Source organism: Parus major, chromosome 8 (genome assembly GCF_001522545.3).
Source record: "Parus major isolate Abel chromosome 8, Parus_major1.1, whole genome shotgun sequence".
Taxonomy (NCBI): domain Eukaryota; kingdom Metazoa; phylum Chordata; class Aves; order Passeriformes; family Paridae; genus Parus; species Parus major.
The window spans coordinates 19,204,709-19,230,773 of NC_031777.1; the positions used below are offsets into that span (position 1 = coordinate 19,204,709).

The 26,065-nt window shown below is 40.0% G+C and overlaps 1 protein-coding gene across 1 annotated transcript in view; it reads left to right on the forward strand.

Annotated features, from left to right (window-relative positions):
- LOC107207949 (vitellogenin-1-like) overlaps window positions 1–13,601 on the forward strand; it is a 43,050-nt gene extending 29,449 nt beyond the window's left edge. Inside the window, exons 22-35 of the mRNA XM_033516462.1 lie at window positions 81–507; window positions 915–1,180; window positions 1,263–1,319; window positions 2,136–2,342; window positions 3,354–3,560; window positions 4,604–4,746; window positions 5,248–5,386; window positions 6,556–6,691; window positions 7,380–7,566; window positions 7,979–8,076; window positions 8,647–8,741; window positions 8,842–9,001; window positions 10,175–10,336; window positions 13,295–13,601. Of these exons, the coding sequence (XP_033372353.1) occupies window positions 81–507; window positions 915–1,180; window positions 1,263–1,319; window positions 2,136–2,342; window positions 3,354–3,560; window positions 4,604–4,746; window positions 5,248–5,386; window positions 6,556–6,691; window positions 7,380–7,566; window positions 7,979–8,076; window positions 8,647–8,741; window positions 8,842–9,001; window positions 10,175–10,336; window positions 13,295–13,413 (2,403 nt within the window). The 3' untranslated portion in view covers window positions 13,414–13,601. The remainder of the gene's footprint in view (window positions 1–80; window positions 508–914; window positions 1,181–1,262; window positions 1,320–2,135; window positions 2,343–3,353; window positions 3,561–4,603; window positions 4,747–5,247; window positions 5,387–6,555; window positions 6,692–7,379; window positions 7,567–7,978; window positions 8,077–8,646; window positions 8,742–8,841; window positions 9,002–10,174; window positions 10,337–13,294) is intronic.
- The last annotated feature ends 12,464 nt before the right edge of the window (window positions 13,602–26,065 follow it).

Below are 26,065 nucleotides of genomic sequence, written 5' to 3' on the forward strand. Positions count from 1 at the left end.
TCTGCATCTGATTTTACTTATGCCATTCTGCAGGAACACAAAAAAATAATTATTTTTTTTCCAATGTTCCCCTTGACTAGGGGACAAGAAAATATAGGAGCTCGTCATCCAGTGCCAGCAGCGCCAGTGGGAGTGCCGAGAGTACAACGAGCAGCCCCTCCAGCAGCAGCTCTGACGACAGAGCATCACAGGGAGGAACCCAGATAAATCTGAAAACAGGGCACTCCAAAGCCAAAGGAAAGAAGTCCTACCCCTTTGCGGGCAGTGGCAGTAGCAGCAGTAGTGGTAGTAGCAGTAGTGGTAGCAGTAGTAGCAGCGGTAGTAGTAGCAGTGACAGCAGTAGTGGCAGTAGTAGCAGTAGTAGCAGCAGTGGCAGTAGTAGTGACAGTAGTAGCAGCAAGAGCAGCAGTAGCAGCAGTAAGAGTAGCACCAGCAAGGACAGGAGCAGTAGAAGCAAGGACAGCAGCAGCAGCAAGGACAGCAGCAGCAGCAAGGACAGCAGCAGCAGTAGGAGCAGTAGCAGCAGCAGTAGTAGCAGCAGCAAGGACAGCAGCAGAAGCAGTAGTAGCAGCAGCAGAAGCAGTAGTAGCAGCAGCAAGGACAACAGCAGCAGTAGGAGCAGCAGCAAGGACAACAGCAGCAGTAGGAGCAGCAGCAAGGACANAGCAGCAGCAAGGACAACAGCAGCAGTAGGAGCAGCAGCAAGGACAACAGCAGCAGTAGGAGCAGCAGCAAGGACAGCAGCAGCAGTAGCAGCAGAAGAAGCAGTAGTAGCAGCAGCAAGGACAGCAGCAGCAGTAGCAGCAGCAAGGACAGCAGCAGCAGTAGGATCAGTAGGAGCAGCAGCAGTGGTAGCAGCAGCCAGAGCAGCAGCAGCAGAAGCAGTAGTAGCAGCAGCAAAGGCAGTACCAGAGGTAGTGCTGGTAGCAGCAGCAGTAGCAAAGCATCTGGTATAAAGCATAAGGCTAAGGAGCAGTCCAAGACCACATCATTTCCACTTGCCAGTGCTGCTAAAGGAGAGAGAAGTGTCCATGAGCAGAAGCCTAAAACATGGAGTAGCAGCAGCAGTGAAAGCACTGGTGTTTCCCATTGGCACAGCAAATCTGACAAACGAGCTGAGACAAACCACGTCAAGAACCGAGTGAACAGTGGCAGCAGTCACTATATTTCTACAGAATGGGTAAATTGTCTAATACTTCGACTTCTGCTGGAAGGTGATCTTTACTGAGCTGTAGGTAACAACTTCTTTTGGAATTTTGCAGGAATCTCACCTTCCAAAAGTATACAGTCTCCGCTTCAGGCCTGCTCACATCCACTGGGTAGGTGTCTAATTCGAGTGCACATTGCCATGGTAGCTGCAGCTGATGAGATCAAGCCTTTTACTGAAAGACTTTGATTGGGCCATTTCCCTTGACCATTCCATAATGCCCAATAACAATATTAATGATGTACAAAAAAAAGCAGATTTATTACTAATATGTTATTACACTACATCCTTTTGGTGTTGCAGCATTTGCAATTCTCAAATTTGGGTTAGGAAACACAAATGCAGCCAAAGCTAGGTTAACACAGACCATGGGGGAACCATAAAGCAGCAGGACCTTCCAAGGTCCACAGTTCTTAGGCAACCATGGCAAATCATTACACAGATTTTTTCAGAAACCAGGTTCAGTACACATTATGGCACAAAGATATTTTTAGCATTTATTAGAAGGGTGATAATGGCTTTTGTAGGTGTTACCTGTACAGCTATTATATATCCTGCATGTGAAAGAGGAAGAGGATGATTTATAGTGTTATTCATAAAATTGTATTATCTTTTTTTTTCTGGATATGAATGTATTTGACCGTTTATGAAATGCCACTTTTCATTTTCCCTAGCATTAGATCTGAACAGTGTGATGTTGTCATTTGCAATCAGTGTCTAGCAGTCTTTCTTTCAGCAGAGATGTCGAGGTGGATCCGAGGCACATTCCAGCCTAACATAATTCATGTCTATATATGGAAATAAAAATATCACTCTAGATATGTCCAAGTCTGTTACTTATAAAGGGAGGCTGATAGCTGTAATTTTGATATTTACACTGTAAAACTAGAGGCTACCTCATAGATTTCTAACCTATTTTATCTCATAGCATCCAGATCATAAAGGATCAAGCAGCTCATCATCATCTTCCTCTGAGCTGGGAAGCAGCCACAGAAACAGCAGCAGCAGCAGCAGTAGCAGCAGCAGCAGCAGCAGCCACAGCCACCACCATGGAGAAAATTCTGCTCACAGCTCAAGGAGGAGCAAAAGAGTCAGAATCCATCACCACAGCCATGGCTCCAGCCTGACACGTGAGGTACAGCTCTGTGTGTGGTACCCAGAGTAGCCAGGCTTAGCTGGGAGCTGTAGATGTGGTGGCACCAACCAGCTGAGGAGGTTAGGTTCAGGAAGGACACTAAAAGTCAAGTCTGTAGATTGAAAGTCAAAATTCATTGAGATATTTCCCCCTGAAAAAAAATATTTTTTTTTTTTTTTTTTTAAATCCCCTTGTGTTCAGGCTTTTGTTTGCCCGTTTCCTTTACTTCATTTCTGAAGGTGTTTGCAGTATGTGAAAGACTGGGTTTGGAAATTATACACGTTGAAGGGAATGTAGCTGTAAGTTAAAGAAGAAAGAATTTTCTTTTCCCTGTGAAAGCCCAGAATACAAAATCAGTTCCTCTAGGTAAAAATGAAGAAGAAATAAATAAGTCTGCCTAATTATTTTTAAATGTAGACTGGAGGTCATGAGTGCATGCAGAGTATAACTAAAATCAGACTTTCCATGGACATTACTGATTGGTAAATGTGCAGGTCCATTAAGCACAGATCATCTTTACCTTTATTATGCACTTAGTATTCTATAATTGTACTGCATAAAGGTATCTACATAATAATAGAAAAAATAGTTTTGCAAATGCAGGCAATGTCTGGGGTAATTCTGCTACTAAGCAGGATTTCAAAATATCTGATTGGCTTGAAGAAACTGTAGTATAATAAAGTTGTGAATGCATATACTACTCTGCATGTCTCTAGTACATATTGTAGGCAGCTATTTGAAACATTAAAATAATGAACAAAATCTTGCTATATGCATAAAGATAGCTTGGAAGCATCTTGGATCCCTCATGAAAATAATCACGTCTTTGAATAATTGAATTTCCAACCAAATTCATCCTTAACTGTTGTGGATATAGAAATAAGTACTGCAAACTAAACTGATGAAGGACAAGGGCTGCTGCCTGCTATCAGCACACATTAACTGGACTGCAGGCTCTCTGGTGAATACACAAAAATACTTAAGCACAGATGGTTGGGGGCTCTTTTTCAGCGCAACTTCCTGGGAGATGTAATTCCACCTGGCATTACGATTGTGGCACAGGCAGTAAGGAGTGACAACAGAAATCAAGGTTATCAAGCTACAGCATATGTTCGTTCTGATGCTGCCAAAGTTGATGTGCAACTAGTTGTGGTTCAGCTGGCTGAAACCAATTGGAAAGCGTGTGCTGATGCTGTGATACTGCCTCTGAAAGCACAGGTAAGTGCACAGGCAGCTCTGCACTGAGACATCTACAAAGCCCAGAGTAGGCACTGAGAATCTGCTGATTAGGAGTATTAAACAGGAAAGGCATATTTATTTTGAAATGTTTCGTAAAGTTTCAGAAAATGTTTCACCATTCTTTTGAATTAAAAATAGATAATATTAAAAAAATACACACTTCAAAATCTGGCAAAAAAATACTGATTTTTAAGATAAATCAAAATATAAGCAGTAAAATAATAAAAAATATTTGAAAAATTGACTTCTTCATCACAATTTATTATTTGTTCTACTCTGAGTTCACTTGGGAGTTGAACTCTTTCCGGATGGAGTTGGATGATCCTTCTCGGTCCCTTCCAACTCAGACTGTTCTGTGATTTCAAAAGATTCATAACTCAGATATATTTACAATGTTGTTTTTCTTATATTTATATGAAAAGACAGACAAAACAAAGTTGGGTAACAGGTTGATGCCAAAGAGAGCATCATAAGTGAAGGAACAGGTCCTTACTTTTTTTTGCATATCCCTGTGCTGTGCTTCTCGTGAGCTTTTTAGAGCAAGAGATGTTTGTGCAACAATTTGCAAACCTCTGCTTTTTGCAATTAACAGATTCAGCATGATATTCAGTATTGAAGAAAGTGGGGTGGGTCTAAATCAGGAGGTCTTGGGAAAGGTGAAGAGAAATTATAGTGCATTAAATTTTATAATGCAAGAAATTAAAGTGCAGTCCTCTTCTAGGAAAAAATACTTTTGATTAAGTTACCACATCTAAGGAAATCTCAATATGTTTCAGAGGCTGCTTTGAGACAGGAACATGTATATGTAGTTCTACACAAACCAGAAAACTTTTTTCCTAATATACCTCAGATTTTGTATGAAGAAGTCAAAATTTCTCTGTGAGCCGGTTTAGAGTAAAAGATTGGAAATATGAAAGAACAGTGCACAAATCAGTGAAAGAAAATTTTGCATTTTGAAATGGTCAGGGTTCATTCTGGGATTGTTTTTTGAGCTTTGGGTGACTGTTTCCCTGTCTACAAAGGCCAGACTGAGATGGGGCAAGGAATGTCGGGATTACAGGATATCAGCAGTGGCCACCACAGGAAAACTGGCAAGGAAGCCAGCTGCACAGCTGAAGGTGCAATGGGGAAAGCTTCCATCCTGGATAAAAAAGACAAGCACAGCGTATGTAATTCATTATTTCCTAAGTTTTTATTTGACTTTTTTACCCTACTTGGCTTTTGAAAAACACTGAAAGAATTGAATGAAATTTTTCAACCCAAACGTACTGGTGCAGGCAGTGCTTGAATGGAAACACGGTACACAAGTATTTTATGAATGTGTTCTACTTTTTCCATGTTTCATATTAAATTATAGCCTCCAAATATTTCAAGAGCATGTTAGATTTCATTTTCCATATTAAATTATTTGTTATTTCAGTTCAAAAGGCCTTTATGTTTTAAAATATTCTTCTATTCAGTCTCAAAAAATAACCATTTAAATAGGCAAAATAAAACCAGTATGTTTCTTCTGGATAAAATCAACCATTTAATTTGACCCAAAGTATTACTTCTTTGACTTTTCACTCCTTACATTTTTTCCTGACTTTTTGGATCTGCCAGCAGTCCTCACCATCCCATGTGTGTTTTTGTTCGTGCACCTGAGTTTGCCATATCTTATCTCCAGATTCATGCGATACGTTCCTGGTGCAGCACTTGTGCTGGGCTTCTCAGAAGTACATCAGAGAAATCCATCTCATGAATTTACAGTAAGAGCAGCTGCAACATCTCCACGAACAATTGATACAGTAATTAAAGCTCCTGAGGTACGTTAAATTTTCATTTTCCCTTCCCTCACCTTGAATGATTTTCAACTTTGAAAGTTTTGACACTTAATGTAAAGAAATAAAAAGCAAAACATTCCCTTTTAGAGAAGTTGCTATATACCTAACTATATTAGGTGGGTGTGTTCAAATACATACAACAGTGCTCTTGATTTTGTACTGCTTTGGCCTGCTGCAGTAGAAGGTTGAAAATCAGACTCTGTAGTCAAATACTTTATTTGCATTCTGAGAACAGCAGTGAGGCCAAATTGTCTCAAGTTTGACTGCTCTGCACTCACACCTTTATGCATTTTTACCCAGAGTGACTCAGGGTCTCAGAGCAGATAGAGGGGGGCCTTGAGAACACTTTTCACCCTGTTGCAGCCACAAACAGCACCTGTATGTGCTGGCACTCCAGTCCCACATCTGCAGGAGCCATGCTTGATGTGACTGGCCTGAGCAAGCCACAAATACAACTCTGCTCTCACCAGGCTGGAGCAGTTAGTGGTCCTCTCAGAGCAGCCTGCACAGGCAGAGCCTGCAGGGTCCCACTAATTAATTGGTCCTTGTCCACCAAATCTCTATGCACCTCTTTGAAAAATTTCCCCTATGGATCTCTGGCAAATTAATAACAGCTAGCTATTCATGCACAGAAACTTGTGTGTCCTTAACCCTCCATTGTGCTTCAGTACTGCAGGATCTTTAATATGTGATAATAAAGAAGTCAGCACATTAGGCATTCATTTGATTCTCTTGGCAAATATAATTCATAGGCACAGTGAAGGATCTTACCCCAATGCTGAAAATGCTGGTTTTCAACCTTTAATGGATGATATTCGTTTTTCCAAACACATCCATCATCTCAGTTACTCAACTTGTTACCTTATTTTTTAAGAACTCACTCAATTATCACTTAAACTCATCTCTATCAGTTACAATGTTCTTAACAATATCTTATAAAGTCAGATATGACTAGAAGAGATGATAATGATTCCTCACAAAAGCTGAAGGTTAGGGTGCATTCTGCAGAGAGTAACACAACTGCAATTGTAGAAATGCATCTTCAAGGTGTTTGTTTTTATTTCCAAGGTAAGAGTAAGGTTTTTTTTGCAGTCATATTTTGAGTATATGGTTCAATTTATCTTAATGTATTTTCATTTCTGCTTTTCCAGGTAACACTTTATTGTCAGGGATTCCGATTGCCATTCACTCTGCCCTTAGGCCCATCTCCAGCTTACGAGACTCGAGATATCACTGCCTGGAATTTATTCCCTGAAATAGCTTCACAAATAGCACAAGAAGATCAATGTAAATGTTACTTATATGTTTGTCTCATGAATAAGCAATGTGTGTAGATCTATACTCTGCCATGGCTGGGCCTTGCCTTTCCTTCTAATGGTCTTACAGGGAAGCATAGCACCTGTAGCCCTGCTTCCAGCAGCTCGTTCCCTCACAGAGAAGCAGGTTTTTTGGCAGGTGAATGAAGAGGATTCAAAGGCTGTAAACATTCAGAGTTTGGGGCTCACTCCTGTCTTCAAGGACTAGAGGTTGTCTTTTGCCCCACTTGAGAAGGTGCCAGCTCTGCATTGAGAGGCATCAGGTGATGGGCACAAGACAGTCCGTGTATTTTCTGTCCAGTTTATTTTATTCAAAAAGGGACCACAAACTGGTTGGTGCCTAGCATTCCTGTGGGAAGTGGGGAGTTTTTATCACAGTTTGTTATGGTAACCAGTTTCTCAAGAATATTGTACATTTTAGTCCCTGCTAGTTTGAATTTTGTGTTTGGCATGCAATCAAAATCAATACTAGTATAGTCTAGAGCAGGTAGTTATTTTATAGTGTTCTCATGTCCTTACAGACTCTGGCTTCTGCCAAAGAGATGAAGTTTTCTTCCTGTTTGCTGGGTAGTTCAATCTCATAGAGGTGTCTTTCAGTACTTCACAGCAACACATACAGTGGTCATATCTGCCTCTTCTTTTATGGTTTTGTTTTGCAGCCACGTGTGAAATCAGGGAGAGAGACTTCAAAACATTTGATCGTGTGAGCCATTCATACTCTTTCAATAAAAGCTGCAACCTGGTGGTGGTTCAAGACTGTACTGAGCACCCAAAATTCATCATTTCTACAAGAAAGGTTGATCCTCAGTCTTTCTCGAGAGAGGTTCACATAAATACAACAGCAGCGTAAGTGTGGTTATACTGAGGCTTAGAAATCAGGTATGAAGTTACTCAGTGAGTTAGTCTGGGAGTGGCAGATACCCAGTTTCTAGCTGAAACTGGTTCTGAATGAGACATATGGGGACAGAATTTCCAGAAAGGATCTTCATCTGAGACTCTATGGTGTAGTTGCTCTTGTCTTGAATTCTACCACCACCAATATCTGAAAACTTGCTTACTCAGTTCCCATGCTGTCTTTTCTTAAAAGGCTGAATATTAAAGCCTACAGTCCCAATTAATTTTGCACTTTGGAAAGAAAACTTGCTTATTCATTCATTCATTCAAATTCAGATAGTCACAAGCAGCTATACTTTTCACATTTTAAATTTGCCACTAATTTATTCTTTTTTTTTTTTTTTTTTTTTTGCTTTTTCTGAAGGAACATCACTATCTGTCCTGCCTCAAATTCATCTCTCCTTGTGGCATGCAATGAAGAACAAGTTCTATCACACAGTGAAGGTTCTGATTATGAAAAAAGTAAGTTGTGATACCTAGCCTTCCAGGACTGACTTGGGAACTAAATAACAAGATTTTATAAATTTCACAGAAAAATCTCAGTGTAAAGAAAACACAACTAGAATTAATTCAAAGAGAAAATTAAAGACCACTTTCTTAAGATTTGTATTGACTTATGTTCATGTTTCCTACAGTACTCTTACTTTCCTCCAGCATAATTGACAGGGGAATAAAACCCTTTCTTATCATATATCCAGGCTGGTGATTTTTCAGAAAAGAAATTCATGTCACAGTCACAGAGAGATGCTTTAGTTCAGACATTTAGCTGGAGTACCACCACTGTCATTATAATTTCAAAATTTAGCACACTGGGTACAGAAGTCAGTTCCAACTATAGGCAACAGCAGTAAAATATTTTTGAAAATGTATTATTTCTTCTACTTTTGTTTTTCCCCTCCACTTAAATATATATATTTAGCTGTAGCAGCAAAATGTTCATTGTGAAGGAAAACGCATTGTGGTGGGTTTTGTGTTACACAGTTTCTCCATTAATTTAAGATGATCACTGCATGATTCACCATCTTTTTACAGACAATGTTAAAATTTATAAAAATGGAAAAACCGTTACCGTGGAAGTTCCAGCGCTCGGACTGAAGAAGGTGACTTTTGATGGTGTAAATCTTCAGGTACTGCACTTTCAAGGTTGCTGTTTTCTTTCTGTCTAGTGCCTTGCCAGCTGACAGACCAACACTTCAGCATTCACTACAAAGGTGTGCTACTTTGCAGGTTACGGTTGCTTCATGGATGAGAGGAAAGACCTGTGGAGTTTGTGGTAATAATGACAGAGAAAAGGAAAATGAGCTCCTCATGCCAAACCGTAGGCTGGCACACAGCTGCTCTGCCTTTGTTCATTCATGGGTATTGCTAGAAGAAACCTGCTCTGGTGGTGAGTGGATATGGAAAATCTTTATGCTTGGATAGATTATGATTTCACTTCTGGCAACAGCTAGAAAATGTTTTTTTAAAGCAGTAGATATCTTTTACTTAGAAATTTCAATAGCAATATGTATCCATTTTAATTTTATTAACCACTGAGTGTTTAAAACACTGCTTGTGAATATAGAGAATATATACTCCAGCAAAAGTCTTTGTCTCAGGTGCAATTCAATGTTAAATAATTGATTTTTATTTCTTACACTGAGCAGCTTTTTCCTTGAGAGGCAAAATCAGACCTAATCTTGTTTCCACTAAGAAAAAAGTGTGATTTTCACCAGTTTATCAAAACAGTTTCAGCTGTTGTCTGCAGACTTACTTTCACCACACAGGTTGCAGACCATGCATGCAGTGTCAGATCCTACACTCATGTAATTTTCCAAAGTGCAAAAAGATTTCATTTTTGTTCTGCACCATGTGAGGGTCCAATCTCAGGAAAATATTTAGAACTCCTACAGTAAAGAGCTTCATCTCACATGTAGCTGGAAAAACAATGTTAGACTCTTATAACATCAATACAGTTTTGTTTGATAGGTCTCCATTTACCTTGGACCCCAAATAATTATATTGAAGTTAATATTTGTTTTCTCCTTGACTTCAGTGGCAGCAGAATTGTACTTATCTGTGTGTCAGGAAACAGAGTCGTAGCTGGGATCCTGTTAAGTTACATTATACCTTTCTAGTGAGATAATTGCAACATTATAAAAATCATCCAATACAAAAATTATCCCAGTTGTTATTATATAAATGCTGCCCTCTTTTTTATCCATTCACTACAGTTGACATTTTTCCTAATGCAATGAAGTAGCCATTGTGCTTGCAGTATCTATTCTTAATAGCTTTCAGACATGAAAGATTATTTTCTGTGTATTATGTATTTCTAAAAAACTGAGTATACATAATTCCATTTGGGTTATATTGTGCAATTAGATTTTAAAAATAGCTCCCTTTCAGACTCTCATCAACAAACTTATTGTCCTATCTTGATAACCTCACTACAGTAAAAATGGTTTGTCAGATACCTGCGTTTTTATAAAAGCTGAAGAGAAAATGTGGACCTTTATTATTGCAAGGATTGATTGGGATTTATTCCTACAATTCTAACTACCCTTCCTTTTCCTCTTAGGGTGCAAGCTGCAGCGCAGTTATGTGAAGCTGAATCGAAATCCTACTGTTGATGGTGAGGAATCTACGTGCTACTCTGTTGACCCAGTACTGAAATGTATGAAAGACTGTACTCCAATTGAAAAAGCTTCAGTAAAGGTTGGCTTCCACTGCTTCCCAAAAGGTACAGTATTTTTCTCCCTCTGTGTGTCACGTACTGCAGGAGCTGTCAGAGCACTCGAAAGAACAAAACGCAGCGCAGCCATGCACAGACCTGTATTGCTCCTCTCAGAGCTGCTGTTTTTAATCCCATTAGTATTTGCTATAACTGCTGACAGTGCTGGCCAGCTAAAAGCTAGGTTAGGTGATGGCAGGTAGCATCATCTGAGAAAAACATTTGCGGAGGTAAAAGGGGCAGCAGCGATCAATAAAATCACAAAATAAAATTTGTCATGTCTTCAGGATCTCCATAAAGTTGAGATAAGCAACACTGAGCCGTTTTATGTACATTACAGCCTGCAATTTCGTGTAGACCGGGGCAGGCAAGGCAATTGAAAGTCAGTCAAGTAGTGTGACATGAGTGCTGTAGTTAGACTGCCATGCTATGGCACTGTGCAATACATCAGCAAAAACACATTGCTGGAAGTTTCCCTAGATTGTTCCAGAAAATGGTTTGGTTTTTAAGGTATTTTATACACACATACTCATGCCCCAGATTAAAAAAAAAAAAAAAACACAAGCCCTTTTCTCATTTCGTTTGTACCAAGATCTGAGGCACTGTCTAACACAGATTCACACTGAAGTTCATAATCATGAAAAGAGAATCCAAACTGGAAACTACACATATTTCTGGTGCAGAAGTCTTTTAATTAGTTACCTATATAGCTTACAGGAAAACTCACCATGAGGAAGTATCTACTGAAGTGGTTTGTTCTTTGTTAACCATGGTTGGTCAAACCCATTGTTAGCTGGGATAATCCAGTGTAGTTTCACTGGAGACAATGCACCCCTGTGTTGAGTAGCACTGGAAAGGACAGGGTATTTTTATGTCTGAATTTAAACATCTGTGTAGAACTTTGCACTTTGCTTGTGTTATTAATATCTGCAATGTGCTGAATCAGCCCAGGAAAGTGCAGAGGATCTCTCTATAAAAGTCAAATATCTGCAACAGCCTATTCAACAGGTAGCACAGAGAGAGTGTTAATAGTTTTCTGATAGCTTCCTGAGAAGAGAATGGATTCATTCTTTCATAAATAGAAAAACCCACCCTCTAAAAAAAATCCTTCCAAAATCTTGTTATATCCATGTTTCACAGATTTCTATTGTGTATCCAAGTCTGTATCTCTGAAGTGTCATAACCCCAGACCACTCACTGTCTCAGAATATTAGGCTTTAATAAAGCTGTCTCGTTCTCTCACAAAACTGTTTGAGAAAAGAGGAAAACCAGAAAAAAAGATATGTTAGTTGTTGCAGCCAGTGCTGCTTTCAGAGCAACTGCAGGCTTCTCTTGTCCATTTCCTGAAGTAGAGACTGGGAAGCCTGCTTGCAAGATTTCTAATTAAGGCCTTATTATTTTTTATTTATTTATTTATAAAAGGAAGCAGAAAAAGAGGAGGAGAGGGAGAAGGAAGAAAAAAATATGCCATTTATTGTTCTTTATCTTGCTAAACTGATTGATTTTTCTTAGTCTAAGGATCAATAGGAATACAAGGCCAGCACTTCAAAGCTATTTTTTTTTCTTTCTTTGTCTGATGATTTGGAGAAGTAGTAGAAGCAGTAGGGATCTTTACTTTTCTCAATCTAGGAACATACATGCACAGGACAAAGAACTTTTCTCAACTCTTTATATGAGTATTCAGACATGATAGTTTGCTGTTTCAAAATTGAAGGACCCCATCACTGTCACTAGTGGAGCAAGGACAAAATGAAGTACAAGAATGCATAATTTCTCCTGTTGTCCTCAAATCAGCAAGACTGTGGCCTTAAGAACTTGACTGAGGCAGGCATCACTCCAAGTTTCAGCCCACATATTGGTTTATATTTCAAACCTCCCACAAGGCCTACGCATGGGGATCAGTTACTCAGCCGTGATCCAGTTTGCAGGGAAACTGTTTCCTACATGGATATGAATGTGTTCAGACCCACAGTGTGCCAAGAGTAAGAAACATAATGTATATAAAAAGCAGAATTCAGACATTTTCTTTTATTTCTCATTTCACAGCCTGAAAACATAGTATATATATTTTAAAAGCATCTCCAGCATCTTTCTGGGAAATATTTATTATCTAGCTTATTATGCAAAACCTGCAGTTAATGTTGGACAGTAATTTAGCCACAGAGAGTGTTAACCTTTCAGAAGATAAGTGACTGATCAACCTGAGCTCATACAGCAGTGACCATATTTCCCTGTGATGAGGGATGGTATGTTATAAATGTACTGTCCAACTAAGGAATAAAACAAATGGAAGTAAAATTATGAAAGCTTTACGCATTCTCATTATACAAACTTAATCTAAATGGATGTCCTAATATTCTTCCAGATGCAGTGATAAACCTCCAACTAGCTAGGAATATTTATTGGGAGGATGAATATCATTATTCCATTTAGATTATTTCAGCATTAAGGAATATGGCTTATTCAAGCTGCTGTTGATAAAGCAGTGTGGTAAGGTTAATGCTGCAACTGACAATGCTCTGCCAGATTTCACAATATATGGGAAACTTTAATTAGAAGTTTATGAACCTCTGAAAATTCTCCAAAGGGCTTACCCTTCAGAAATGAACTTCGACAAACAGTCAGCTGTAATACCCAGTGATATGCAGCACTAACGTAAGCGACTGCTGATGTGGATTGGTACGTGGTGGTCTTATACTGACAGGGGCTACCTCCAGCACTTTCACAGCCTCCTTTTGTCTTTGTGCTGCATGAAATGTAATTCATTTTGGTTTGGGGGAAGTATTACAGTAATTATATCATGGATGAAAATCCTGTTCCAAGTCAATGAGTCAGTTAGATGTCAGCCGTGAGGGCAGGATTTCATTCTTTACTTGATGAGGGAGCTGACAGCCATCAAAACAGTATTTCTTTGAAATGTGTTAATTTGCTTGATGTTAGTTAACAATGGCTTTGCTCCTCTGACAGAAACTGCTGTAAGCCTGTTGGAATGGCAGAAAAGCAGCGATAAGAAATCTGCATCTGAGGATGTTGTGGAGTCTGTGGAAGCTGACATTGATTGTACCTGCACTGGCAGCTGTAGTTAAGTTAAACGCTTTGGCGTTGTGCTATAGACATACTACACAAATAATTGACTAGCTGGACAGATAAGAAGGGAACATAATAGCTGTAGTAAAATATTAAGAAAGGTGCTTGAAGAAAATAAGCCTACTGCAAAGTCAAATGCATTATGTACAGTCTGCACTGCTTAATAAATATGTTCATTAAATAAGTATTCATGTGGTCTCTCTTTATTTTTCCCTATCAACAAAACAATCAGGCCAACTATAATATTATACAGAAATTCTGCTCCCTTTTATCTGAGATATAATTACAGCAGTCCGCTCTTAAAATTATATTCGCTAGGTGATGAAAAGAAAACATGATTACGGCTACTGCTAACATTCCATTGTGCAAAGAATTTCATATTTAGCATACTAAAGACACAGTAAGCATTTGTTTTCTTTTATGTTTTCTGGTAAAGAGCAGCGTCTGTTCCTGGAACCGTTCTGCAAAAAAATATATTTTACTCCCAGCAAGACCATTAGCCTTAGTACATTCTACAAAGGAATGAATTGGACTGCTAGACTCCCACTGTAGCTTTCCAGAGAGCTATAGTGTGTGACACAGTCCCCATTTTCATTTAAATTTCAATGGATGTGCTGGTGCTTCATGAACTAACTGAAAGTGTGAATAGGAAGTTTTTTTTTGCTTTACCATCTCCTATTGTATATTTATGAAAATGATGGCTTCAAAAACTTCTGGGAACAATAATACATCAAGTAGCATTCCAAATACTCCAAAAAGCAATATATAGAAAGATATGTAAGATCAATAGCATCATAAAGCTGAAATAAAATACAAGAAGGACAGTCAGACTGTGTTTAACCAGTGAAGAGTCAATCTGCTAGCTTTCACTGTACAGAAAGGTAATTCCCTCCCACCCCAGGGGACCAGGAATAGGTGGCACCTTCAAACCCCCCTGCAATGGCACAATATCTCCTCACCCTGTGTCACAAATCAGCCGTGCACTGAACCGTGGTCTGTTTTCCATAACAGTGAACAGCAGCCAGCACTCTCCTCCAAGAGAAGCCTTAGCGTGGGCAAGGTACAGCTGAACCCAACCCCTGGCAGGAAACTGTCATTAAAGAAAATACTTTTCTTTCTAACTAAAAACTGATCTATCAGAAGGATGATTGAAGACTAAATAGTTGACCAATTACAGCATAGCACTTCACAGCGCTTTTCTTTCAAGAGCAGAAGCATGAATAATGTAAGGAGGTACTCCTTTTACTCTCTCTTGAGTTGCTGCTTGCCACCAACTTTCAGAAAAGGCCCAGTTTTTCTTTATATACAGCCATAACATCATTACTTCCAGAAGTAAGCCATTACAGGTTTGTTCAAACTAGATGCCTGGTGCATACTGTGGGGCAAGGGTATTTGCCTCTGCTCCAAGCCTCTCTCATGGGGATAACCTACAAAGGCAAAAGGCCTGCCTCTTTCTCTTCTCCCAGCTTTAATTTCATCTATGTATTGTATTTGAGAATATATGCAAATAGCCAGTGCACTATTCAACAGCTTTTTTTTGTGCATGTGTCCCCAAACTAAGACAGTAGCGTGAATTCTTGCCTTGTGTTTTTAATTGTAATAAAGCATTCACAAATTCCCTGTACAAAAGCTGGGTTTTACTAACTCATCAGAAGCGCTAGACTGCAAAACAGCCTCAAACAAGAGGAGAGATGAAGAATTTTGCATTCCACTTTCCCTTAAAATCACACTAGTCTTGCACCTGGAGAGTTCTTTTCTTGCTGCTATTGTTTTCACTGTGGCTTATGGGAGATTTGACATTGACTTTCATAGGATCAGACTGTCCTCTTTAATCCAACACCTCTCTCTTTAATCCACTTGTTTACAAAAGAAAAACTTTTGCCAGTCAACCACTTCAGATAAGACAAAGGTAGTAGGGAGAGAAGAAAAATGAAGTTTCATGCTCAGCTACTAAAACAAGGATTTAGTAACAGCAAAGAGCCATTAGTAAGTGAAGAAATTGTGCTCCCAGGGCAGGGAATTCACTCACCATCACCCCACCAGTACTGCAGCCTGGGCTGGGGTGCAGGCTCAAGCAGGGGAAAGCAGTCACAGACCTTTCTGTGCTCTTCACAGGGCACGGGTGGGACACAGCTCTCATTATTTCCACTTCGAAGGGGCGCCTTTCCTTTCTGTCCAACTCCTGTTCGTTAGTGCCCTCTTGCTGAGACAGCTGAATGCCTTTGACTGCCTGAAAGTCTTCACTGCAGCTGTAAAATCACAATGTAATGAACATTCAAAAAGCCTGAGGTTGGTAGTGTTCACAGCAAAGCAAAAGACTTAGAACCAGCTCATTTTGCCAAAGGAATTAAGAACATTAGCAGTACAAGTGTGAAAAAGCCCTTCTGGAATTTCTAATGCACCACACAGACATTTCCAACCCATCTGGGAGAATATCTGCAGTCCAGATTTAAACCTCATTTGGAAATCATGCCTGTCCTATCTCATAAAACAAGCCAAAGCTATGTCCCCAACTGAGTGTTAAAATGTGTACTACGCAGGCTGAGCTTTTATGCATTCTACTTTTCATTCCTAGTGCTTCTCAATTGTATGTATTAGTGAATTCTGGACTTTACTGCAGTAACCAAGTAACATAATCTGGCAATTATGGTACTCTAGTATTATTTTTTTTTAAAAGTGTCAGAAAAATGATGCAGACCTAAGCATAAACCAGGCTTGAGTCCTAATTCTGCCCTTGCATATCTCTAATGTGGTTTTGCATGAAGCTGGGGACTTCTGTGTCTCATTTTCTGCATCAGAAAGATATGACTACTTACCTACTTGATGGAGTCAGAAATGCTTATGAATTTATAGTCCCATATGTGTTCTGCAAGTTCTTCAGTGATTGTAGAAATGAAAAGTAAATTTTTCCACTAGATCTCCTAACCACACGAGTATATTTTATTGCTAAGTTGAAGGTTTTCATTTTCAGATTCATCCAACTGTAAAATAACTATACATTTGGAAAAAATCAAAACAATATTCTTAATTTGTTCGCGGTCAGCTTTGGTTAAACCTTAGTGGATTATTCCTAAAAGCCTCGAACTGGATGGTGCTTTTACAGACAGGCAGAAAGGCTACCGGAGACACAGCCTTTTGTATCCTGGACAAAGACAACAAACCTTTTGTCCTTCAGACCTGGCTCTTTTGATTCACTAATTTTAAAGGACACAGTGACTCTCAGGAAAGCACAATCATCCTGCTCCAGAGAAAGGAGTTGCAGTGTGATAGGAAAGGACAAAACCACTAATACCAGACCCCTCCTGGAAATGAAATGCCGGCTCCGCAGTGTGAGCATTAAAAAAAATAGCATCTACAATTCTAACCCCACTGAATCCAATGGTTAAACTCAACAGAGCTAAGCTTTTACTCAGCATGTTTGAATGAGTTATTAAATGAACTTTAGTTGTCCCTAAAAATAAATGTACTGTGTGGATCTAAGTGCAGCTGATGAATAAGAAACCTCAGGAATCTAGCAAATACAGTAGTTAGGGCTAAAACCAGAGACAGCTCAGAAGGTTGCAGAAGTGAGTAGCTATTAGTGGCCATCTGAATTTTATGTCGAATCTCAAGGTCTCTCATGCCATCTACTGGCTTTTTCATTTAGTTACAATGCTTTAAATTTTTTTTTTCCTTTAGGTTTTTTCACAGGTCTGATATATTCCAGGTGGTTTTACATACATTCCAATCAAGGTTTGGGGTGTATTTTTCCCTCTTATCTCCACACTTGATTACTATGTGATTTTTTTTCCCTGTAAGTACATTATAGTTTGGTACCATTCTGAACACCATTTCACATTGTCCCCAGAGGAAAAAGACATTGCATAAGACATTCTTATTTCTGGTATTGCTGGATAGGCAATAATTATACTGCAAGCAGTACTGGAAGAACAGTTTACTAAGAAAATCCAAAGCTGTTCAAAAATAGTACGTACAGTTCATCCTGAATCAGTGTGAGAAGGTTATTATGTTGGTACTTGAAAATGCTTAATGTACAGAAAAAATCTGGTTATCCCTCTTTTTCGCTTGCAATTCACTTAGTTGTAATTCACAGCAAACACTCCTATGTCCTAATATTATTAAGTTGCTTTTCAGATGGGTATGGGAAGCAGGAATTATCTGTATTGACAGATCTGATCACAGAGCTTTCCCTTCATTATGCCTGTCTCTTCCTTCCATCCCAGTTTTCCTTCCCTATTTATGCATCCACTGGTCTGGTCAGGACAATGCAGGCACCTCAGCACACCCTCACCCTGCGCCTGGGGGAGACAGTGCTGCAGCTCTGCGCCATGCCACATCTATTCAGGCATCTTTGGAATTCACATCGTACCTCAGGCTAAAATATCAGTGAGCTGAAGATTTTGGAGCTTTACAAACTTGCTTCTTCTCCTCCCTGGCCTTTCCTTCTGCAGTGCATTCTGAAGATGAGAGTCCTTCACTCATCTATGATCATGAACAGCCTGAGTCAGGGGCATATGTGACACCGTAGTTCTTGTAAAGGTGATGTTGATTTTAGGCAAGGTTGGAGTTTAGGCCCCAGAACATCCAAGTTTGAACATCCAAAACCTCTATGGATTGTTTTGGATGACTTTCAATTGCCGTCTGCATACTGCAGGCAAAATTAAGTCAAAATCTTTACAGTAGCAGCTAACCCAAGTATACTCAGGTATCTTACCAAAAAGCCATATTCTTCTTTGATGAATTTGATCTTTAGGTAAATTGGGGGTGCTTTGGAGAAAAAGACTAAATGGAGACTTGTACCATCAAACCCTGAGTCCTGCAAAAAATTCTGCAAGGGTCACTATAACAAGTATAGTGCTAAACTAGGGTGTTGAAATAATAATCCTCAGGCTTTTGACACATCTCTGGTTTTTTCACTTGGAAAAATGACCATAGTTTACTTTCATACTGAAGCCTCAGGATATTTATGTGACTCTCAAATTTTTTTTTGAAAATGAAATTAATTTTAAAGCAGAGTAAATGGTGAAAAACACAATAAATGTTGTAATGTTGTGACTGGCTCCCTCAAACTTATCTCCATCTTTTTTACATTATTTCCTCCATGTATCTTCTTAACCTTCACAAGAAAAAGTAATTCAGCATACCTTATAGACATTAACAACAATAATATGAAACAATATTTAAATGCTTAGTGTAACTGTAGTCATATCTTATGTGGTCTGTAGTCTCTTATGTGGTTGAGAATTTACTCCAATTAAAGCTGCTTTGATGCTTTTTTTTGCCAGCTGATAAAAAAGATAATTACAGAAAAAAAAAAACAGAGCCAATCATTTGGGCTGAATAAGCTAACATTCTAGAATTCTACTCAGGTTCCTGCTTCTGCAGTCCAAACAAAACTATTAATATTCAAGATCCATTCATGATTTGGGGGATGATGCATAGATTAGATTCTCTGTGGGCATAAGAGATTAACACAGGTTCAGGCTGGGGCTAGAACTGGCAGAAAAGTTCTTGTCTCACCATGGCATTAACCTGCCTACGTTACTGCAGACTCAATGCAGATACATCAGTTCCTCTGAATGTTTCACCTTTGAGAAATAACACCACTTCCTTTGGATCCACACCCTGAGCCATGGTGCCCCCGTTGTCTCTGGAATTCCGAGTTGCTGTATTACAAGGCCTGACCTTCCTGTGTCTGGAGCCAGGGCACAGTGCTCATCCCAGAGCATCCATTCCCTTATTAAGGAGAGCAAACCACTTCAGCTGGGATCTAAGGCATCTTTCCCTCCAGGCCCATGCCCAGCATGACTTGAGGAGGAAATGCTGAAGATGTTGTCATACACACGGGGCCCTGGGCTGCCTGGGAACTGGGAACACACCTGAAACCACCTTCTAGGTTTTGGCACATGCATTGCCCATTCTGAAACACAGCTGGGGTGGTGGGCCAGGGAGTGGGACTCACATCTCCAATGATTGCTCAACCTGTTAAATCAGTGTATGGAAATAGGCATAAGCATAATTACAGGTGGAGTATAAAGGGAAGAGCAAGTCATGTGACGCTTTTCATATCATACATGTGAGAAGGGGCTGAGCCCTGCAGATTTTCCACCACTTCTGAGCAGAAGCAAGGCTTCTTTGCAGGATACTGGAGAGCTCTACAGCTTGTGAAAATTAGCAGTGAAAGACTTCACTATTTAAAGGTATAGAAGGGAGTCTTGGGTATAAGCATTGTATCTAAGTCTTTTTCTTTCCTCTGTAAAGCTGGGCATTGGTCTCTACAACACTACAGCTCCACATTGGAAAATCCTAATGCAACCAAACTGAAATGCTCCAGAGGAATTAATTGGTGACCTTGCTTGACAGACCAAAATAAATCTGGCAGGCAGGTTGCCCCCTTTGCCAAGTCCTCAGATCCCCAGCTGCAGCCATACGGATTACACCGCTCCCTGGGCCGGGTGAGAATGCCAACTCCGAGTCCAGCTAGCAGCCAACTCCCCCGTGCTGCCTCCTGCCTTCAGCTTGGCTCTGCAGGCTCCTAAGCGTGCCCAGGGCCAGCTGCTTAGCACCAGGCAGACAGGGAACCTGGCACTACCCCCACCTTTTGGCCAGCTGGTAGGCCGACAAAATGGATTGCTCCACTCATGAGATATTCTGGGATGCCGACATCCCCCTCCTGTGCAGAGCAAGGCATGATGTGACAGCCCCAAACTGCCCTGGGAAGTGAATTCTTTCTGCAGCACCTGCAGGCTGCTCTCTGCCTCACCTTCTTCACTCAGGCAGGGGACAGAGGAGCTTTTCTGGGATGCTGTGATGAAGTTTTTTCATTTGCATTTCTCAAAGGATCTGAAGCTCAAAGCACTGAATTTTTTGCACATCATTTGTTATCCCATTTCAGCTTTCTCTTAATGAGTAGGCACAGACTGGCTGAATTAAAGGTCATATTTTAGGTTATAGGCACAGGCAAAGCCCTGTGCTCTGTGTTCTACCAAATCTGCAGCTTTACATGAACAAACACCTACAGAGTAAGCCCTGTCCTGGCCAAGCAGAATCATAGCTCAGAGCACAGTATGACTCTATATCATGCCAATATAAATATAATTAAGAAGTATTTCTCATTTCTTTCACAGCTTCTATTAACAATTCTAAGGGTAACTCCTTTATGGTACGAACATTTGAATGTCACCTTCACTCACCTGCTGTATGCTTTCAGCATGGTGCCGAAGAGTAGTTGAAATGTGTAAGTTTTTGCTCCTCCTGAGCTTGTTTCTCCTTAAAAATCTCATTTTAAAGGAAGTTCTTTTAATTATTTGTATATGCATCTGATTTGTTCTGAAATCGGTGATCAGGATTCTGTGCCCGAATGGCCCCATAACGGCAACAGAAATATTTCCTGTAATTGTGTCCATCCCTTCACCATTGTTCCAGCCATCAAGTCCCCTTTTAACTGCAGCTCCATATGGAGCAGAAGAGACAAGCAGTGCCACAACAGCTTACATTTGCATAACCTCTGGGCTGGAGACAGTGTGAGATTTTCACAACTGCTAGCTGGAAACATATTTGTTTAGCCAAGCTGCCAAAACTCATATTTTAGTTCGGGAAGTCTCTCATCCAAAAAGACTCTCATTACAGTTCCACTGTTCTACAAGCACTTCATCCTAAGGCAATCAAGACAGTAATAAATAGTGCCTTTTAAAAACCAATAGCCCTGAGTCATAGGTGTTTGGAATACAGATGGAGTGGGATCACACAGAGTCAGCCCCTCAGGAAGATACCTGGTCATTTTCTCCTTACATCATCCTAAAATGTCAACCATTTCCTCTATAGCTGCACTAACACTGAAAACATGAGCTTTGCTGTTTTTCTCCACATAAATATGCTCTTAAGGAAAAAAGGAAAAAAGTTTCTTCTGCCTCAAAAATTTTGATAGATCTTTTAAAACAGTATATGAGAAATAAAATGTGTGGCACGGTCTGCCTTACTATTCAAATGTCTCAAGACTGAAAACTGCAATAATTTTCCTGAATGACAAACCAAGCGCTTTTCTTGCTTGGTGATCACACAGCAATTTCACAGCTACTGGGTTTCATTACCCTCTTCCCTCCCCAGAAGATTTCCTTCCTATGAAAAGACCTTTCCTGCTTTAAATTCTTCTCTTTGCCTTAATTCTGCATTATGCTATTTGTAGGGTTTATTTTTCCCTTGTTAGTCAGTAAGCAGGGCTGTCAGGAAAACACTACATAATCAAGTGTGGCTCAACAAGCTGAACAGATTCCTATGGCAAACCCTCAGGAAACCAGACTTCAGCCCCCTCTGCTCCTACCAGCTGCTTCTGCATTTACCTTCTGGATAGGAGACTTGGTGGTCTCCCCTATGGTTTTACCCTTGAGGGAATGGAGCAGCAGGAAATAGGTTTACTCACACTTCACCCTCACCTCTAGGTGAGAGGAAGCCTTCCCTGTACAGTTACACGCTCACAGGAGAGGCTGATGAATAGACAGAACCATAAAACAAGCAGAGTTAAATAAAATCTGTTCGTGATGTTCTCTGCTCCTCTTGGACGCCTCCGGGGCTCCATCCGCTGCAAACTCACTGCCACTAGAGGGCAAACATGACCGAGCCATTTAACAAAAGAAATCCCTGTACATTAATAGATAATCAGTTCTCATTATGGCTAATTTTGTGAGAAGAAGCCTCTTTGCCTACTTGCACCTTCGGAAAGAATACTGTGGTGGTATTTTCTACCAGAGACACGCATATCAGACACACTAAAAATATTCATGGTTGGAACTCTCCCAAAACACATGAACACTTCCTTATACATGTCCCTAAAAAAAATTTATAACTGCAAGGAAACAAAACATTCTCCACATATATTCGAGAAAAAATATGGTACATGCATAGATGTTCTTCAAACCAATACAAATGAAAACAAACTTGATATTTTACACTCTATGGAAAAGAATTATTTTGAAAAAATATATTCAAAGTAAGCAGTCAGAGGTCTTCCAGAAAACTGTTGAGATCCCACTGTAGGTGTTTTCTATTAATGCAGGAGGTGATACAATGAGACATCCAGACTGACTCCCTCTACAAGCCTCTTGTCTGGCTTTCATCCCATTCTGAATGAGCACATAGGCAGCTCAAGTCTGGTTCAATAACTCTTCATAATGATTTCAGGGTCTGTATGTGGAGTTAGTTATTATCACGTAATATGGAGTTTTAGCTATTCAACTATTCGTGATACAGAAGTATTCCTAGTGCAGCAAAGTGAAAGGAGAAAGTAAAGAAAAATGTGTAGAGAATCATTCAAGATGTAATTTAAACTATGAAGAGGAAATAGTATTTGTTTGATAATTTCTTGAAAGATTTGTGCAGGTGATTTTTTTAATGGACAGAAATGATAGGTTTAGAAAGGTCCTGCAGAATTGGTATCAAAGTTCAGAAGCTGGTGAGTCTGTTTTCCCTTTAATGTAAGGAAGGCAATATTTTTTGTTGACAGGAGGTCCAGCTCCCTAACTTCAATGAGATGCAGTCTCTGGAGCTGCATTTGCCTGTGGTATCAGTAAGTCACCTCCCAACATCGGGATTTTACAAAGATTAGCCCAGCAAGCACATAAAATGTCAAAAGCTACAGGAAATTTTCAACATTTTCCTCCAGCTTCTCAGAAGGAAAGTTGTCAAAGTAACTGTCTGCTAAACATATCATCTGACTTACTATAGAAAGAAGGATGTCAACACTGCATGTCAAATCCAACACTGAGATATATTTTTTAATGGGCAGGATCTGACTTAGACAGATCCCAAATCTCTCTGCAATTACCTGCATCTGTAGGAAAGGCACAAAAGGATTTATCTTAAAGAGCTCTCAAATGATCTTCTGGCCTTGCTTTTTGTGACAAAAACAAAGTAAAAGTCTTAGGAAAATATTTCCAGAGGCATTTTTTGAGGAGACTGTGTTTGCTGCTCCCCTGCCTGCACAGCAGCAATGGTGGTACGTGGGTGCAGTTTGGCTGATGACATTTGCTTTCAACCAACACCTTTCCTGGGGGTCTGGTGACCCTTCCCACAAGAGCTCCGGCCCTCTGTCAGCAGCCAGACACCAGTAGCTTTCAGGAAACAATTCACAGGTGAGCTAATGCCACCAGAACTATTCATCTACTACTGCAGCCTATTGCCTTCAGAGAAAGTGTTTGGGACAACACACTGAGAATTGAAATTACCCTCTCTGCACCATCCCTTAGCCAGAGACCCTCCAAACATAGGGAGAGAGAGAAGAGAAATGCAAGAATATTAAAAATAAAAATAAAAAAAAAAGCTGGGCACTTTCAAGATGTTTCAGCTTGATGAGCTGAACCTATGGAGGGTGTCAGTGGTCCCCTGACAGAGCCAGCAAGGACACGCCATGGCAGCAGGAACAGACACTGCTTCCTGAAGCCAATGTTCACACAAGTGGAAGAAGCAAATTAATTCATTCCTGCCAACATGGACTATCATCTGTTCCCTGCTAGGTTTTCTTCCTGTTCAAAGCATACTTCAAAAACAAGCAGTAATGTGATCTGAAGTCTAAATTTTGCTACAAGAGCTTCTGCTTGTGGGAGGTCTTCCCAGAGGTTAAGGGAAGTCATGTAAGTCAGGTGTGAGAGTCACCATGTTTCATAGCTGGTTTCTCAGCTATCCCCCTGTAGATGATCACTTCAGAGATCTATCCAGCCACTACATCCAATTATCCACCCAGTATTAGCCCAAGAGCAGGTCTACAGATTCAAATCACAAACAATGCCACTTTAGGATTATGACACGTGATCCTTTATATCCTCCTTTTTGTGTGTCATTTTTACACCCACACAAGGTGTGTACAGAACCCTAATGTCTCTTTTTATAAACACTTCATGAATGTCCACAGAAGGAAAAAAAAAGCCCTTAAGGTTAGAGCAAAATTTTTGCCTTTGTGACTAAGCCTTACTCCCTCCTGGATTAGATTTGCCAAGCATACAAAGATGTGCTTTTGTGGCCCAGGAAAGAAAAGCTCTGGACAGGTTTTGCAAGTGCCCCTAAGGGATCTTAAGTGGAACACGAGGAGCTGCTCACATTTAAGCCAGCAGTGTGCAGGTGTTAGAGAATGAGACAGCACATCATCTAACAACCAGCCTACCTCACTCCCCTTCTCCTTCTTTCCCTAATTATGCATGAGAATTTAAAAAAAAAATTTAAAAAATAAAATAAAAAATACATTTCATAGAAGGTAATTGTCAAAAAAAAACATATGAACAGGATATTTTCCCTTCTAGGGCACTCCTCAGCTGCGTGGGTAAACTCCTGCTGTTCTAGATTGGGATGGATGCAGCAAATCATGCTAGCCCTTACTTTTCTTGAGCTTGTCTTTTTCTCTGTTAACAGAAGATCATTTATTCTTTAAGGAATATGTATCATTTCAGGATACCTTAATTTTTTGAAGGTGAAAAATGACTTTGAATGGTCACACGACTTATGTACCCAGAGTATGGTGATCCCTACTGGGACAAAATGATGGCAGAAATGGAGTACAGCTGTGTTCTCCTCAGCTGACATGCTTGAGTGAGAGGCCTGAGCACCTTCCTCAAAACAAGGAAATGTTTTCCTCATTCTAGGGGAAAGTATGCTCTGGCACCAAACAAATGGGCAGCCTTCTAGGAACTGCTCCCCAGGAAGCCTCTCTACAATTGCTTCTGGTTGAAGCTCACACAAGAATTCAGTTTTTCACAAAGGTATTAGGTAGAAAAGCTTTAATTATTAAAAGAGTGTGAATTAAGCAGACAGTGTGCTGCACCTACAGTGCCTTGGTGAGAAGGCACTCTGTAAACAGAATTATTATTTCATCAACACAGTAGACTCCTCACTTAATGGCTCACTAACTGGGCCAGGGATGAGATTCGATGTGAAGAAATCAATGACTCAAAGCAAGAGATTCAGCAAATCTGAAACACCTAGCTCTGTGCTCTTAGGATTGCATATTGTCTCCTGTGGAAGTGACTCGTATCATGCAGGGAGAAAATAACACTCCTGCTGCTGCATCCAACTGTATCCATAGGAGATAAGACTGAACTGGTGCTTGCCAGCACTAGAGTCCCATACTTCAGGGGGTGGGTTATTTGCTTTTTGGTGCTCTCCTTCTGTGCTGTATCTGCTAAATTAGTAAGCATTGCTACTTCATATTTTCAAAATAGTCTTACTGCTTGCTTTCTTCCTTTTGTAATTCATGACTTCAAAGTCAGTATTTCTTCGTAATGGTAGCCTTATTTTGGTGTCCACCAGATGTATACATCAATCAGAATGACTCTGCTGTACCACAGAGCAGAAGCACCAAAGGGCATCCTGCAAAATTAAATGGGGAGAATAATGAAGTCCTTCACAATTCTTCTCTGTTCTAACCATTATAACAACTCGAGAGAGCAGAGAAGATATTTTCAACATGTGGCTATAGGTGCATGACTCTTCTTAAGACAGCTGGCTAGAGGGTAAATGGCAAGAGCAATAAGTATCTATCTCTCCTCCCGGGAGTGAGCGTGATTCATGGATGAAGAATGCTTTATTTTCCTACTCACCAGCACACTGAGGCTTTTCTGTGAAATTACTTCTTAAGTTTTCTCCTTCTCTTCAGTGCTAATTTAGGGA